This window comes from Thermobia domestica, chromosome 7 (genome assembly GCF_964235325.1).
Source record: "Thermobia domestica chromosome 7, izTheDome1.hap1.1, whole genome shotgun sequence".
NCBI lineage: Eukaryota > Metazoa > Arthropoda > Insecta > Zygentoma > Lepismatidae > Thermobia > Thermobia domestica.
The window spans coordinates 40,535,944-40,555,109 of NC_137460.1; the positions used below are offsets into that span (position 1 = coordinate 40,535,944).

Below are 19,166 nucleotides of genomic sequence, written 5' to 3' on the forward strand. Positions count from 1 at the left end.
ACCCAAAAGCTAAATTTCGTGACTTTTTCGTGACTTTCATGACCGTTTTCTGATTTCGTGACACACTGTTATAAATTTGAAATTCAGGTGTGTAGCGCGACAGGAAGCGGCTTGGATAATGCAGTAGTCAACTCATAGGTACGGTAAGCCGGCCATTCGGGTTCAATTCCTTATTCAATCGTACATATTCATTCTGAACTTCACTGAAATAGCACTGTCAGAGAACAAAATCGGTGATCTCTTTTTATATAATTGTGATTATTATTTTACTTTCGCTATATATATACTAGGTGGGGACTTCGCCACATGACCCCCACATTTGCTCGACCTACGGCCTCGCACTTCGCATACCCCTAACGTATCTCTAATCTTACGGGATTTGGACATATGACCATCTCATTAACATTTGCAACCCCTACCCTTTTTTCTTCCCTTTTCAGGCAACATCAAAAAACGCTAAAACAGGTCTTTAATTAACATGTCTCTACTCTTAAAAGGATTTCAAGATAGGGTCATGTTATTTTTGACAAATACAACCCCATCCTATTCTTTTCCCTTCAGAAAAAAAAGCGCTTGAACATGTCTTTCATTATTTTAAATTAAAAGTATAAACACCAATTTTCATGCCTCTACCCTTAAGGAATTTCGAGATATGGCCATTTTATTTTAACAACTACAATCCCGACATTTTTTCTTTCCTTGAGAAGAAGTATCAATAAACGCTTGAAATATGTCTTTAATTATTTTAAATACCAAATTTCATGTCTGTACCTTTAGCAGATTTCGAAATATGAACCCTTTTCTTCCTTTTAGGTCTAATATATATATAAACACTGAAAGACGTGTCTATTTTAAATAAGTTCATATACCAGATTTCATGCTTCCCAACATTCAGAAATTTCAAGATATAGAGACTTTTGATAACTCCCACCCCTCTTTCCTTTCCCAGTCTTATTTCTAAAAATTCTTCCTTAGTGAGATCTTACATTACAAATCCTTTGTCCATCTGTCTCTTTCAGAAAAACACTTCAAAATATGACTAAAAATTCATATTCCCACATGAGGAGATAAAATTCAGTAGGAAACTAAGGTGATGTTCGTCCAACAGATTGCAGCAGGTACCAAGTAGCCAGTGCTGAGTGATTTATATCAAGATGGTGGTAACACGGCTGGACTTCGAAGAGCATAACAATGTGTTCAAATGCTACTGGAAATTTGAGAATGTAGCTGAGGTACTAATTCCCTTTCATAGCTCACAACTGCTATCCGTTTCGAATTTCAACTGCATGGAACAGTGTATAATGAACACGAAGTTTGATCAGGGCGACCCTCACAAACTGCTACAAGTAATGAGTCCTCGGATTCAGTGTTGGAACGATTTGAAAACTGTACGGTAACAAGAGGTTGTATTGCTTACAACACGGTGCCCCTCCACACTACCACAGGGACGTAAGAGATTACCTTGATGATATAGGTTCGAACGAGTTTCTTCCGTGCTCTATACTCTGGCCTTAGTGATAATCGTATACTGTTCCATCGGTTCGAATTTGTCACGTACACGAGAAATCGTCAGCCTTGAAGGGGATTAATACATAATCATGTCTCCACTATCTCTAAACCTTGAAACATTCTCAAACATCAGTACTACTTTAACAAATTCTTACGGTATTCGCAGTTCAACCGCATTTCCGTCATTTTGATACGAATCATTCGCCACTAGTGGCTTAGAGATGCTAGCTCCCTAGTATCTGCTGCCATATGTTGAGCAAATATCACACTACTTTCCTACATATACGAGAATGGTAAAACTGTTAAATCATTTTGGGCAATTTTCTGATTTTTCACTCCAGTAGTTGATCACACTAAGATCTATATGTTGGAAAAAGTTGATATCTAATTAAGAAGTCCCTATTTTGCAGTATATACGAGGGTTGTCCAGGAAGTACCAGACGTTTTGGCCTACCGCGGAGTAGGCGGGGCTAGTGTCACCATGTTAGTGTCTGAACGTTGCCAAACTCAGTACGCATCCAGCTGTGGTAGCATGAAGACTGTGTCACTCTTACTGTGGCTTCTTTGACGTGTTACAATCTGCGCTGCAACAGAAAATCCTTCCTCTTGTGAGATGCGTTCTGTGATTAGGTTTCTGAAGGCAAAAAATAACAAGCCAATTGAAATCCATCGCCAACTGTGTGAACCGGGGAAAACTCAGGCGCGAAGGTGTAGCTTTTCCACAACGTATGTCCACACACGGCCAAGTGTACCCGAAAGCTCTTGGATGGTTTGGGATGGGCGGTGTTCGATTTGGCGCCAAGCGACTACCATCTTTTCCCAGCGATAAAGAAACTACTCGCTACACAACGCTTTGCCACTGACACCGAATTGCATGCCGGTGTAATCTAGTGGTTGAAATCACAGGTGGCAGATTTCTACGCAACTGTATTGAAAAAAAATTATGCCACGGTATAAGTGCCTTAATTTGTATGGCGATTATGTGAAAAAATAGCTTGAGTGTGTACCTTTCAAATGTATATAATACAATTTAGTTTGTAGCCGTCGTATATTTGGTTTCTATCGTGAACTGAAAGTATTTTAAATTTAATTCAAAATCTTCTAATTTGCTCTCCTATAAAAATATATTTACAATATTTTGCCATCCTCGAATAGCTTTCATCCCTCTGGGTGAGAATATGATCTTTGTGAGCCAATGATCACTGATGCTCAATGAACTTTGTGCGTCATTGATCAAACTTCTTCGTTTTGAGTAATAAGGAATGTTTCCATTCCATACGTCTCGCTTTCTTTCCGATTCAAACTAGTGAACGATGACTTTCGTCATCAATTGCGATGTAGTTCAGAAACTTACTATCCTCTCTTGCGTACCTCATAAAATGTTATAATGATAGGGCCATTCTGGTTTCTTTGTGTTGGTCAGTGATCTTACTGAGAACCATCGTGCACACACTTTGTCATGCACAATGTTATACATGGTTCCATGTGAGTAACTCATGGATTTCCTCAACAAAACTCGAATTATGGGCCCCTGTTCGACACGCGTACAATGAGCTAATACACTTGCTGCCTTAACCACTTGACACTCGAATTAGTTTCCGCAGCATAATAACACTGACTAGTAGCACAGTGTGCGATAAACGGTTGTGCTAACACCTATAGTTGAGGAAAGAATCAAAGAACAAGTAATATTCGTAATCAATTTTACATTGCATCAATTCGAAGATACTTCGTTTTGTGACTTACTGACTTATCTTCGTAGTATCAACGGATTTTGGGTAGAAATCACAATACAACTTGTGCATTTCCTAAGCTAATTTTATGAAATTGAAGGCAACGCTGGCACACGTGGCTCAAATTTTAAGCATTTTATATATATTTTATTCCGGGGTGATTAAGACTGGCATTTGATCTCAAATGAAATTTTCAATGTTCTGAGGTGCTAACGGCATCTCTTGATTATCTCACATTTATTAGATAAATTTATTATTATTTATTTAATTTTGCTATAGGATATTTCAATGTGATAATTCGCTGCATTTATCGTATATTACTTACTCTCAGCTGAAGATTTTCTTGCCGGAGATGGCTTTCTTCTTCCCTTAGACGCTTTACTTCTTCCGCTGCCTTTTTCAATTCATCTCCAACATTGCCTGCCTGCAAAGAGATCACCACTACGTTACTGTTTTATAGTGGTGAAACAAGTCATTTGCAAAACTTGATGTTTCTCTTCAAAACTTTCATCTATCAACTTGCAGCATTCTCTAATTTAATAAAGAGTCTTCCATATGACTTGAAATATACAGTGCCAGAAGACATGGTATGACAGGTTAGATCTGTCGTAACTGCAAGCTCGGTTTAATCAAGTATCGTAACACACAACGTTTTTAGCTTGTATCTCAAATTAGATTATTTACTTATACAGTTTCCTTTGGTGTGGGAGGTCCAGGTTCGATTCCCGGTGGGAGCTCATGTGCTTTCAGATTTCGCGTTTATAAAGTCCCCGTCCCACATAGCCCTGCTGCTGAAAGGGACGCTTAACTCAAAATTAAATCAAATTTATAAGGATTCAATAGGCTCTGGCACTTTCTTTAGTAACTTCTTAAAACTGCTAAACTGGACAGATTGTTGAATTTCTCATCCTTGTGGAATTATCCTAAAAGGACTAGTACAACATTAATCCTCAGAAATTTTAGAAACAATGTTTTTATGGAAATTCATGTGTTGTACTGTTCATCAAGATTACTGCTAGTTTTGTTCATAAACCTCCCTGTGACTGAAGAAAATAACGAAATTCCAGAAAATCGTTATTTTCTGCACTTCAACATATTGTCTTCTTAGAAAATACATGACTGAGTTTGAAAATTTTGTCTATCTATGCGCAGAAATTTGGAATTAATTCTTGAACACTGTAGATTAACTTACGGATGGGTCGTAGAAGCGCGCAGAATTTTCGCAAATTTTAAAAATAATGTTTTTGATATTGGAAACTTAGCATTCTGAAATTTCGTTAATTGCTTCACTAACGGAACAGTATAAGGAAATCACCCAACTTGAGCTATAAGATAAAAACGTAGTATTTAAATTATGTATCCTATAGCATCTATAAGCAAATAACTTGTAACATCGTGTCTAGCTTGTTTTTTGATTATTCAGTGATGCAAAGGGGCACTTGAACGTACACTTACCATATACTGAAAATTTCCCTCTGAAACAACAAACCCAAGTTGCAATAATAGCTTGTATACATTTTTTTTTCTCCACCAAGTAGGGTAGAATTCAAACAGTACGTAAAAAATTTCGAGCATTTGTGATATAAATCAATTCTACTCTTCAGCTTTATCATTATTTTCAACTGTGGCAGTCTTTAAAATAATCTGTACCTCAGTTTAAAATTTAAGGAGGAAAAGTTTGCTCTCATTGTTATCCTTCCATTTTGTTTAAATTCTCGAAGATCACACAATTACAGGTAAAAATGTTCAAAGGAGACATTTATTCCCCCTTAGTCAACTCAAAGAATTCAGTCAGGCGAGCAAATGTATTACTCCGAGATTTTAGTTTGGAAACTTTTACAATAACCTCTCTCAACAATGGAAAGGAAATCGTTAATATGCTACGTTTTAAATGCTTTCCTGCACAGTTTCCAAAATTCAATTTTCTTAACCTTTCAGGTCTTGCTTAACAAGAACATATTATGTTAGCTACCAAAATCCGATTCAATACAGCTAGTTTTGAGGTATTTGATGTCATCAGATTTTAATGTCTTCCACAAGGTACTTAAGTTACTCTCAACACAAATTATGAAAAACTTTTGTCTTATTTATGATAAGAACGAACTCTCAGAGCCCTCCTTGCTAGTCTAAGGGCTCGCACGCGCGCCTTTACTACAAGTGGTATTGGACTCTCAGCTGGACACATTGTATAATCTGCTTAATAAATATAATGGAACAATATCAAAACACAAGCGATGTTTCCAAAATAAACAATAATCGTTAACTATTACTCTTTGCCAGAGAAGATAAATTATACAACTGGAACGCATTGAAAGATTTTTTTTAATCACTCAACCAACCAATTAGATCATACAATGACATCATGGCTGGAAACGACCGGGCTGGAAACATGAGGTTGTCTTCTCATTAATTGATTCTTGTGTTTCTCGTATAACCAAATGTGTTTCATACCTACTCGGGGTTCTAGTGGCTGTTTGAAGGAAAAAAAAAAAAAAAAAATAGAATTGCAACTACATTGACCTCTCTCATATATGGATATTTCAGAAACATAACATTCACACGGAGGTAGTCTCTCATGTTCTCCTGTGATTCTGCTTGGCAATACACCTATTTTCGAAGAAAGAAAGAAAGAAAGAAAGAGAGGGGAAAAAAAGTAAAATTGCGGCCTAACCCTTATCCAAATTTAATTCCGGTCTCTCTGTTTCAGTAAAAAGCCTCCATACCTAAACTCTCTAGATAATTGTCCGATATAAATAGAACTTCGTTTCGTGATTTTACAGACTGTACAATACACAAACTGACTTTTTTTTTTTTTTTTTTGTTGCAAACCATTACAGATTCTTTAATTCTGATTATTTTAATTTCTTTTCTCCCCTATAGGTACAAGGAACTTCTTAATCATCATTTTGTAAATTGTCCGTAAAATAGCTGTATTCTGTTGTGTTTCTCTTACATTTTTCCTCGATTTCACGGCCATATTTAAATAAACTTTTTTGAAAGATCTTTTTCAATCTATAATTTATGGAATGAAACTTTTTGATATTTATATATTTTTTAATTTTATTTTTTTTACCTTTCCTTGTTTGGCATGGAATTACAGCTTCTAATTTTTCCCAACTATTTCTTAATTAACCTTATAGGGTAACAGACTAATTCACAAATTTCACTTATTCTATAGTTTTTTCCGATTTCAGATACAATAATATTAAAGCTGAACGACCAATGGTTTTGTAAATAAATTCTCTGTGGAATTTAATTTTCCTGTATAGTAAAAACTTTTTAAAAAAATGAACTGATTGATTTTCTCATTTGTCATTGTAACAGAGATCATTAAAAAAATGTTCCAAAATAACTAAGTTAAGGAACACCTCACAAAAATTCTAATTCGAAGTGATGAAGGACATTATACTCGAAGAACGGAAACAGGAGACTACCCATGGCCCTTGTGATTCAGTGCAGCAATACTTTGCCTAACACGGTTCTTATTACTACAGATTTTTACGGCTTGACAATATGTGTGTAATTTAAATTGTAAAAATAACCAAATATTCATTATTATTTATCATCTTAAATTTTTGTGCTGAACAAATTCATTTTAAAAACATTGAAAAATAGATCTCGAACAACGCCGTTTTGCATAACACGGAACAAATAAAGCATATTACGCAAATAATTCCTTTAAGTCATCCGGTGGGAGCACTCGGTCGAAAAAGTGTAAAAAGCTTTTTTGGGCCAGCCATCCTGAATGAGGGTTTCCTCACTCACATCAGGCGAATGCCGGGATGGTACCTAACATATAGGTCCCAGGCCGGTTCCTTTCTTCTTCAATCCTTTCTTTCTTTTTTCCCTTTTCCTGGGTGTGATTGCCGAGGGACGTCAGCCCTCATATGCGACGGGCTAAATGGCCATAGATGCCGGAAGCCCACAAATCTAAACCCTAGTCCTTTAAGCCATGTTTTCAAATTAATTGGTTCAAGGTTTCTACTAATTTTAATGCCATAATCCAGCCTTTTCAAAGGTAAGATTTTCGTGTATCGTTAATAGTTCCCTAGTAATTGATAGTGAAATGCTGATCTAAAGGAATAGGGAAGCCATGTCTGTAATAAGAAGTGACTCAGTTTTAACGAAATATTTACTTTTGTATATATACGAACTATTTAACTAAAAGATAATTCAAGATTATAAGTCTAACGGACATCCCTTCCTTATATGTCTCTGAAAAAGCTTTTTTATGTTTACGTCCCATGGGTATGTCATTTAGGAAATGAACGATTATGAATGAACTGGAGGAATGAAAATGTGGGAGAAAACCCACAGTCATGGATTATATGTCTTTGGTTGGCCATATTAATTGACCAAAACGGAATTATTACTTTAACATTCGAAATACTCTCTTTAATGTGATACCTACATAGTCGCTGGGTAAAACACGCAAGTACGAAAGACATTATTTGAACTCAAAAGGAACTTACCTTATTCTTGTCTACATTGCAGTATCTTTTGTATTTATATCTTCAAGCGACTTACACTAACGGAGAAAATTAGTTCAATTCACGTTGAGGAACAAGTTTAGGAGAGAATGTATTCTGAGGAAGAATTAGATTGCGGTTGAAGGATTAATGTTATAATAGATTATTCTTAGTGGATCAGAGTGCATAATTACTTTTCAGTTTAAGGAAAATCACTTGTCAGTGATGGTAGATTGCTTGTGATAACTCTCCATCATAAATGGTTTAGTATTTTATCTGAAAAAAAGCATTGTTCTTACCTTTGGTGAGGACTTCTGAGTATCTCCAATCCTTTTTGGTTTATCTTCAAGAACGCCACCATCTTTGGCATCTACGCTATTTTCCTGTGCTGCTGCCGGGTCCATTGGCAGTTCAAATACACATTTTAATTTTGAATCCATTAAATTTTCAGGATTCACCTCCTTCCACTATTAAAGATACAGACACAAATTAAAATATTACAATGTCCAAAATTACGAATAAAAATACAATTATTTATTAATATAGTACTAGTTACGGCTTTGAAGTAATTCTTACTTCACACAAATTCTGCCTTTTATAACGTAATATACCAGGATTCTCACGACAGAGAGCCAGAAAAACCTAAGGCAAAACCTGTCAGGTTAACTGATTATGGTATTCAAACTTGACATCTCTTCTGAACAGAACAAAAATGCTCATTATTCAACTACATCCACTGAATAAATCCCACTTGCTTTCGAAATTCGATTACAATTCGAACCCAAGAATTTTACGTTTATACATTTTATTCCAGACTATTAAAATGCCGAAACAAACAAACAAATGAATGAATTAATGAAGAAAGAAAGAGCTATTTTATTTCTACCACTATTCTATATATATAAAGTTTATTTCTACCATTTTCGACTTGTATACCAATTTTATTGACAAACTCAATTCCTAACGTTTAACCATCTACATCCTGGCCAAAGTTGATGGCGATTCATCGCGCAGTTCCTGAGATTTTTGTCTCCCAAACGGAGAGACAGGGTAAATAAATGAAGGAGTTTTGGTAAACCCAACTGCTTAAAAAGGAACTTACATGCTAGTAAAACATACCTAAAGCCAAATAAATTATTATTAAAATTTTATTACTTTATAACCGCTTCCCGGTTATATACACTCTTCTGTCACCGACTATACAAGGCAACTTAAGGAAAAATCCATTTTAATGTATTTTTATGTTCTAGAAGAAAAAAAAAAAACAACAACTTATTGTTGGTTATTGCTGGAACTGATGAGAAACAAATTTCCTTTAATCGTCGTAACTAACAGAACAAAACAGTCTTTCATTTCAATTCTATTTTCATAGTACCAGGTGCGACCAAGACGGACAGGCATCAGTACACAGTTGACACTATTGCTAATTACCGTTTATTTGAACTAAGCACTCTTATATGCATGGCGTTTATAAATATTTAGTGAGTTTTTGGACATTTTCATTTAGTTAGTTAGCAACATTTATAGGTTTGAGAAACTGAAATCAGCAATTCTCTCACGAATCGTAGTGCTCCGATAACAGAATTAATGTTGCTGCAACTAAATATTTTACTTCGAGCATCGTTTCTATATGTTTTATATATACACACAATTTGCTTATACTGAGTATTTTATATTCCACAATTGCGTTTGCTTATCCTGAGTATTTGAATAAACTACCGTAAAGCCTTTGGGATTTTTCCTGTTGAAAGAACAACACATCAGCTACCCTGAGAACGAACAGTGTGCATATGTATTAAGAAGGAATATCCACTAGTTATCCTCTCCTGTAGAATATTGTGTATGCCGAAAACTGCATACTAAAATTGATTTCATGCTATAGGTCATCAAGAATCCACATCTGCAATAACCTCTTCGCTATGAAGTAATTCCTTGGACTCACTTCAAGGAATCTCTCACTCCCCCCTTCAAAAAATGCAAATAGTGTGGAAAAGTGTAACGACGAATTATAAGTTAATCATGATCGAAAGGGCATTTTATACATAATCGTTAAATATTTTAAATTAATATTTAAAATTATAATCTCTAAGTTTTGTGGATTTTTTTTTTTTTTTTTTTTTTTAACAATTCAAATTGCCAATAAATCTTCGTTTTAACATTCCGAACCACGGGTGAACAACTGTGGAATTGTAGTTATAATTGTCTTCCAGAGGACAAACAATTACAACCTTGATTATACCCATCCTGTTTTATTCTCACAGTTTGTCATACCAGTTTTTCGCATGAATTTTGCTACTTGCTTAACTTGCACTATTTCACATTTAACTTTATTACCAATTTTCGCACATCCTTCCTTTCATTATCTCTTTAGTTGTTCTTTCTACAGATTTCTCTGTACTAATTCTTTGCTGTCAATGCTCGTCTGACTTGGATCAAATACTCTTTGGTCAAAACATTCAAAATGGGCGACAGTGACTCAGAGCATACCTCCCTTTCTACAACGTACTTTATTCTGGCCCTTATTCTCCATGGATTAGCCGTTTCTGACTTGCAAGCAAAACGTCTTATTTAGTATCTTTAATGTATATCATTATACAGGATACACCAAAATGTATATTGGAGCTTTAAGGTTCTGTAGTATTTATTACATTTAACATACAATTATAAACAATACATCAAATGAAAGAGCAACTCAGTTCCTGCTGCAAGTGTTCAATGTGACCACCATTCGACACACGCCACACATCAAGTCGATAGGTGAGAAAGGCCCATAAACTTTTCGCCAGGATATGCTACAAAACACATTCAATTTAGGGGAATCTCGCTGCAATTGTATCATCTTGAGGATTTGTTAACCTCCAGATCTGAACATTATGAGTTTCATATCGCACTTAGATGAAATATTAATTCATCATTGAAGAGGACACGATCCAGAAAATCTTCGTCATGTAGCAACATTTCATTTGCAAAGTTGGCACGTAAAACGTAGTCTGTAGGCTTTAGAGCCTGTAGCAACTGCAAACAGTAAGGATATAGTTGTAAGAGTCTCCTTAAAATTCTCCACACAGACGGTTACACTGTAACCACGGATTCAGTCTCTGCAAAACGTAAAAACACTTTTTGCTCACTAGTCCCCATCTTTGCTACTAGCGCTTTCTAACGGCAGACAAAGGAAACAGTGTATGCGCACACATGCGTGCAAAACTATTTGAGTTGCTCTTTCATTTTATGCATTATTTATAATAGTAAATTAATTGCAACTACTATTACAAAGCCTTAAAAACTCCGATTTTCATTACGAAACACCCTGTACACATAGTGTATATACATACCAGGGATTCCATATTAATATCTCCATCAGGTGCTATCATCGTTTGTACCATAAATTTATGTTTATTTTTCTCATTTGGATCGAAGTCGAATGGCTGTAGACTTACTACAATGAAAGAAAAATTTCAAGATTAGCATAAAAACGAACAATAAAGAAAGAGTCTCATACACTACATTATTGTAGCTCTCCTCTATGCTCACTTTTAATTTTTTTCTAAATAACTTACAAGACAATGACGAGTATCAGAAGTGTATTTTTATTATTATTTTATAAAAGAGATAGGCAAGGCTTTACTTTGACTCAAACTGTGACTTTAATCGGTTTTCATAGGTTCAGTCACTTCCTAGAACTGTTTCTGCGTGAGTCACTTGTTGGAACTGTTCGTGCCTTTGGTGTGACGTCTTAGTTCATATTTTTCCCACTAGGTGTCTCTGTACAGTCATATGGTAGTTTGTAAGTATGATGTCACATGTTCTGTCTGCTTGTATGTGTGTGCTATTGCTGGTGGCATGCGGGAAGCGCGTAATTGAATTTTCGTTTCATGGCGACGATCGAGTTAGCAAATGCAATTGAGAAACCGTTTCATGAATTTAATACAAAGAATTTGAACTTGTCGTTTTTAAATAAGTTTGTATTAGATTCGGATATTAACTCATATCGCTTTGCGGCACTATGTGGTTTAATTGAGTTTAAGAAAACATGTGATGGTTGTTTGTCGAAGGCTGAAGTTACTTCCGAAGTATGGGAGAAGTGGGCGTTTATTGGTTTTCCTTGTTTGTAATAATAGCAAATGTGCTCGGTTCAATAAATCAACGTCTGTGCGGAAAGGAACATTTTTCATTGTCACTTGGAGAGCGATATTTTCAATTTTTACGGCATGCTGGATATGTCTATCATTAGCGGTGAGTGTTTTCATTTTTTTAATTTATATTACTTTTATTCTTGATTTGTTTTCTGCTTCTAAATTAGGTTTATAGTAGTGGTTTGATTATTTATTGTTGTTTTTATGGTACTTGAGCGGGGGGTTTGGGGGGCGGTAGTCCCCCATTTAGATCCCAAAATTGAGTCACCGCTTCACCTAAATTGATGTTTAGTAACATTTTGGCCCTTGTACTTATAGTATAATTCTTAACATCGTACATTACTTTCACTGTGTTAGTAACTGTAAGCGATTCATCTGATCCGGTTCCGGGAGCAGTTCAGGAATGATTCCTAAACTGCTCCGGGAACCGGATCAGATGAATCGGTTGAAGTCACTGTTTGAGTCAAAGTAAAAATTTGCCAAGAGATATTTACAAAATGCTATTAAATAAATTAATAACGGTTTCCAAACCTTTTCTTGTGCAGTAGAAATTTGGGTGCCAGGTTTATGACGTAATAATTATTCGGCATCCAAATTTATGTACTATACGTACGGTCTTACAAACAATTAGTCCATATAACAGCACTTTTTCAGATACTACCTTACTTAAGTTTAAATGTTCTTCACAGCCTTTAAGTTAATCTCTCACATGCATAAAAGGAGCGAGCTTGTCTAAAACTTTTAATTTCCTCGCTAGTGTCTGACATACTAAAAATAATACAAAATTTACCATTTTTTTTGCTTGTTTTTCGTAAGTGAAAGGAGATAATGAAATGTAATTTACCACAATCATAGATAATGTTATTCTACAATAGAAAATATGAACCTGAAGAATTTTCAGTGTTGCTATCCATAGAAATTATAGTGTTGCTAGAATAACATTTTCCTCAAAATCTAAGTTGAGGTAGCAACTAGAGGAACAAACTCAACTGCATTTTATTACCAGGGTGTCAACTAAAATTCCAAAATGAATTTTCGTGACTTTTTCTTTCCCAAACCATAAAATTTAGTAACATTCTCAAGAGCGAATTGGACCGAATTTTCATGCATGCGATAGAAGCGTGCTTTGCTTGCGATTTGGTAGCGTCTAAAGCCGACCATAGACACTTTTAGTGGTGAATTTTGACGTTTTATAGAATAAAATTCTCCAGTCTATACTTATATTTGTACATTTCGTGACTTTTTCTTCACCTTCATGACCGTTTTCTGATTTCGTAACCGATAAGACACCCTGATTACTTATAATGTTGCCTTGGAATCCTGTGAACTACTATTTAAATAATAGTCGTATTTAGTTTGTAATAAACAAAATAGTTTAACATCAAGTTATTAAAATTAAATAATAATGTTATTTAAAAAGTAATACATAGAAATTACACAGCATGTCTACTAAAATTCCAAAATGGAATTTCGTGACCTCTTCTTTACAAAACAAAATTTCCTAACACTTTCAAGAGCGAATTTGGGTGCGAATTAGGTCGAATTTTCATCCATGCGATAGAAACGTAACTTTATTATAACGTAACTTACATTTGTACAATTAAAAATCATAACCCAAAAGCTAAATTTCGTGACTTTCATGACCGTTTTCTGATTTCGTGCCCGATAGACACCCTGTTACACCTCAAAACTTTCCAGGTCTTTGGCTGTCACAGAAAAGATAAATATATATATATACACACACAAAAGGTCTGTAACAAGCAAGTGGGAACAGTGACAGAGAGCCCAGATATCCCCGTAGTCGTCATCTACGTACAAAACTTTATGTCCCTAAGGAAAGTAGACATACGTAGTGAACATAGTTAATTTGGAAAAAAATCCAGTTTATGGAATCCAGGATTTTCAGGTACAAAAATAAATTCTAGGTAAATTATAGTTTTGTTTTTCTCCAAATTTTCCATGTCAATAGACATTATGTAATTTCCAGACTCCCTACCTTAACCTAATTCTTGAAAATGACGACAGCTTTCGGCGAAAATTTGACGTTTAGTATATATAGTTTTATTATATTCGTTTTTAGTTTCATATCTGAAACAAATGCACGTGCTGTAATATAGTGTTGGATCCTCTAGTTGTGTGCGCCATAAAAATTGTGACATTAGGCATTAAGAAAAGATTTATCATATTTGGTGAGTAGAGCATGTTAGGAAAATTAAACGCTATCACTCACTTCTTCGCTGCCAAGGAAAACCCATTTTCCAACTACATTCGATTCTTTCTCGGCGAGTTATTTGGAAGTTGAGAATATCTTTTCTTCCAGCAATATGTCTCCATCTTTGTTACAGAAATAAAGACCTATCTTCATTGTTCATAAAATCATTCCCCCATTTTTATCATTATTACTATTATTTAAAGCTGGGTTGCCATTTTACATGAATCTTGTAGCTGTCATAAAAAACAATCTTGCAGCTCGATCTTTCTATTTACTGTTTACATTTTCAACTTTCTGAAACCAAGAAAGATATCTCCACCCATTTAGCATTGCACTCTAGTGGACAAATAGTGAACCTCCTCATTAAAAATGTATTTTGGCGTGCTTCCCCTCCCTATCCAAAAGAAACATTTGTTTCGGAAGCGGCAAAACTAGTTTCTTCTTTATATCAGTGGGAGGGAGATAGCAGATAGCAAGCAAGACGACCCAGAAAGTTGCATATGTTTTGACTCTTTGCAAGCTGAAAAATAAATAAATAAATAAATAAATAAATAAATAAATAAAAAGCTTTATGGCCCTTTCAAGACTGTTTATATAGAGAAATATTGCAGGGTTTCAAGTTTTTTTTTTATTGTGTGTGTGTGTGTGCGGCAACGCGGTCTAAGAATAAGATAATGAACGGAAATCCTTAATACTCAAGTGATTCGAACAGCATGCTCTTCGCAGTTGACATTTGAGCTGTTCCTATTTGTCTTTTAATATCTATGGTGGCTAACTACATAGTCCAGATTAGTATAAAATAAACCCTCTCAGTATTTTATTTGACTCTCCATTACAACTATTATGGTAATAGTGGTGTAAGAACTTCAATCTCTCTCAGCCCAAAAGAAAATTCCATTTACGCTCACCTGATGCTAGTTTACCTACACTTTGATGTAGAATCGACTCACAACAGTGCTAGTTATTACGCCATAATAAATAGGTACTTGAAGGACAAATTCAGAACTGAAAAACACTAACTCATCTTGTCTGAATTTCTTTGTACCTAAAAGAACGCTTAAGTGCATTAACTGTGTAAGTACAAAATCAGCATTACTAGTTCTACCCTACTACTGGGAGTATGATTGTTTATTATATGAGAAATTTTCTTAGAACACGTTTTGCATATATCGCAATCTTGTTACCAACAGATTTTTACCACATCTCTACTTCAACACAAGATTTGATTTCCGCTCAGCTTATTCTGATTGATCCAGAAATTTATTTGAAAGTAAACATAAGAAACACGATGTTAAGATAATGCACACAGCAAAAATAGAAATTAATCATATACAAAGAGTAAAGATATCTTTCAATCTTTGTATATTATTGAACTTGTTATTTACCCCGTTTATCATTCAAAGTTTCAGAGAAACGTTTCTTTTAGAATCACACAGTCGTATATAAAGACTGCTGTTCGTACGTACGTCCGTTACTCCCTACTATAAACCTTGAACAAACGCGAGTTTCTGAATTATGCTCTTTGCAATCGATAGCTAGAGAAATTATCTCGGTCGAGTTCGTTAATGAAGTCAATCCGTTAATATTTTAACACTTAACGGCGGCCACCTATATTCCATATCTACGCGAATTGCTGAGTTCTATTTTATGCAATCGATAGCTAGAGAAATTATCTCAGCAGAGTTCGTTAATGGAGTCAATCCGTTATCATCTTAACAAGTAATGGTGACTTTAACGGTGGTAATCCATATTCTACATGGAAGTTATACGTGATCCTCTTTACTATATTTAGTAGAGTTTGTTGAAAATTCTTATGAAAGATCTGAGATTAAATTTGGGGCAAGGAAACCTACGTTGTACGAATTCATTCCCTTCTATGCGGTTGTCTGTCCAGATGGAGACTATCTACCGAAGCCACTTCTAGATTTCCGCGAGGTGACGATTCAAGCGTACAGCGATTCTTCAGTACATTCCACACAGTTTGATGACTCAGGCAAATTTTAACAGATACTCCCTCACAGCCTAAGTGATGATAATTTCAAAGATATCTCGCACTAACTCCACCTGCTTATCAGTCGGAAGAACAACTGGTACTGACTGAATCTACCGACTCTTCTCAGTTTGAATGAAACGCCTTGACTCATGATACAACTGTCCGATAGGTTGTTATAGGAGTCCTACAACCCTTGATAACAATGACCTGGATATTCATACAAGACCAGTTATATTATATATATATGTATATATCGGGTGTTTCAAAACAACACCGACAACGTTAGGGAGGTAATTCCTGACATCAAGATAAGACAAAAAGTATAGACCAACCTGGGTGCACAAATGCTTCCTTTCCGAGTCATAGGCTGCCGAAAACGTGACAAAAATGATCTTTAAAGGTCCATAGCTCCAAAACTATGGGACCTACCACAGTCGGGTCAAGACTACTTAGGAACAAGTATGTGTTCTGTCCAAATATCCATGTTTCAGAATCCTCTGGTACTTCCGCGAGTACTTGAAATTATATGCTCGTAACCAAACTGCCTCTATAAAAATTGTTGCGTACCTTAGGATTCCGAAACATGGCTAGGACACTTGACCCGACTGCGATAGGTCCACTAGTTTTGGAGCTATGGACATTTAAAGTTAATTTGCTCACGTTTTCGGCAGCCTATAACTCCAAAAGAAAGCATTTGTGCACCCAGGTTGGTCTATGCGTTGTCTTGTCTTGGTGTCAGGAATCACCTCCCAAACGCTGTCGGTTTTGAAATTAATAAGCCTGTATAATATATATATATATATATACAGGGTGGTTCAGTAATGTTGGACAGCCCTGAATAAATCGGAAACCAGAAGAGATATTAGCAAGAGTTTGGTGGATCCAGATACTTGTGGAAGGGGGACGTCTTTTGAGGTACCACACATTGTTACCAGGTCAACAGTGTTGCCAGCCCAGTACAAAGTTGTATTTTTTTAAATGGGACATATAGAAGTTTATGCCATCAAAAGAATTAGTACAGAATGTGAATACCAACAAGCGAAACCGCACCTGTCAGTGTTGCCAAATAAGGAAGTTATAAAGCTTCAAAGGTCAAGAAATTAAAGTGTCCGTAGAGCAAAACTAGCAAAAAGGCAAGAAAAATAATACTACGGAATGAAAAGAAGTAACCGAAAGAGTAAACCAAAGAACGCACAGCATCCAGTGAGTAACAGGGTTGCCACAGCAAAGGGGGAAAAAAATGAAAATTTTGCAGTTGCTATAGGAGGAAAAGTGCCCATATGACATAATGCTGGAAACACCATAGAAAGTCTATGTAAGATTCAGGAATCCTAATAGCGTTTGTTCGAAAGCGATATCTCTAACCGTTTCCGAGATACACCAACGGTGTGCGGAGTTTGCAACACTGCATAATAATTCCCTCGCCCTCCAAACTACAGGAACGAGTAATGGAAATGATACGCCCAACAAAATGTAAGAACTGCACGGGTCTAATCGTCAAATCAATTATGCAGTGTTGCAAACCCCGCACACCATTGGTGTATCTCGAAAACGGTTAGAGATATCGCTTTCGAACAAACGCTATTAGGATTCCTGAATCTTACATAAACTTTCTATGGTGTTTCCAGCATTATGTCATATGGGCACTTTTCCTCCTATAGCAACTGCAAAATTTTCAATTTTTCCCCCTTTGCTGTGGCAACCCTGTTACTCACTGGATGCTGTGCGTTCTTTGGTTTACTCTTTCGGTTACTTCTTTTCATTCCGTAGTATTATTTTTCTTGCCTTTTTGCTAGTTTTGCTCTACGGACACTTTAATTTCTTGACCTTTGAAGCTTTATAACTTCCTTATTTGGCAACACTGACAGGTGCGGTTTCACTTGTTGGTATTCACATTCTGTACTAATTCTTTTGATGGCATAAACTTCTATATGTTCCATTTAAAAAAATACAACTTTGTACTGAGCTGGCAACACTGTTGACCTGGTAACATTGTGTGGTACCTCAAAAGACGTCCCCCTTCCACAAGTATCTGGATCCACCACACTCTTGCTAATATCTCTTCTGATTTCCGATTTGTTCAGGGCTGTCCAACATTACTGAACCACCCTGTATATATATATTACAAGTTATGAACTGTTCTGCTACAACGAAACACACTTACCTGCTATATCTACAAAAGCTCTGGGTTCCAAAATGCCTGAATTCGGTCGAACGCAGTATTTCTTTGGTGCTGTAGTTTTAATCTTAAAACAAACTTTCTTATCTGACGGATTCGCTAACTTCATGTAAGAAGTAACTGGAGTTGTGAAGGGACCTATAAAATAATAAACACGTTTGTTAAATTATGACTTCTACCCTATACATCTTCCAAACATTCTGTTTTTCATGCCACTATATGTTAATACTTTCTTTCCAGAAACTGTTAAGTACTTACAATATTTAAAGCACAATGAATAATCAAAGAAAAACAGACTACCAAAGCACACTATATTAAGCAGGGCTTGTCAAGCTTTCGAAATAACAAAACTGACCACTTACTGTTAAAATTTAGATATAATCTAACCCAACTATTCAAACTTAAAGAGCTAATAGATATTCGTTCAAAGCACGAGAAAGTGAAGAATAATCAGTACCGTATTCAGAATAATCAATATTCTTTCATGAATTTCCAATCTAATCTTTGATCGTTACCTACGACCTTCAACAGGTTTAGTTTTATAGGAAGTGTATAGCAATGAAAATTTACGTGTAAGAAAATCATGGAAACTAACTTCTCTTAAAATATGAAAAACTGTTACCTCTATCAAATACACCCTTCCATCATAGTAGTTAATATTAATAATGTTCGCATGTAAAAAGCTTGTAAAATTTTCACATAGAAGAAATTCATGTGATTAAATATTTGCTGATATGCTATAGGATACATAAGTCAAATAAAAACAGTATGTCTTATACCACTAATTTCTGCGATTTACTCATACGATTTCAGTGCTTTCTGACCCTTTCTTCGGCGATGTATAAAAATTGTTAAACTGTACATAGGAAGAAGGAACCTTAACAATGCGTCCGGTTTGACAATATGATTACCTTTCCTCAGAGTGGATTGATTTAAAT

The 19,166-nt window shown here is 35.5% G+C and overlaps 1 protein-coding gene across 5 annotated transcripts in view; it reads right to left on the reverse strand.

Annotated features, from left to right (window-relative positions):
* Vap33 (VAMP-associated protein 33kDa) overlaps positions 1 to 19,166 on the reverse strand; it is a 33,972-nt gene that overhangs the window by 8,404 nt on the left and 6,402 nt on the right. For 4 of the 5 annotated variants that reach the window (XR_014132144.1, XR_014132143.1, XM_081764506.1 and 1 more), the window contains exons 2-5: positions 18,214 to 18,366; positions 11,044 to 11,147; positions 8,011 to 8,178; positions 3,568 to 3,666 (exon numbers count right to left, since the gene is read on the reverse strand). Coding sequence is in view for 3 of the 5 variants with exons in the window: in XM_081764506.1 (XP_081620632.1) it covers positions 3,568 to 3,666; positions 8,011 to 8,178; positions 11,044 to 11,147; positions 18,214 to 18,366 (524 nt within the window). In the remaining 2 variants the exon portion in view is untranslated. The remainder of the gene's footprint in view (positions 1 to 3,567; positions 3,667 to 8,010; positions 8,179 to 11,043; positions 11,148 to 18,213; positions 18,367 to 19,166) is intronic. The other variant, XM_081764510.1, reaches the window with a different exon arrangement.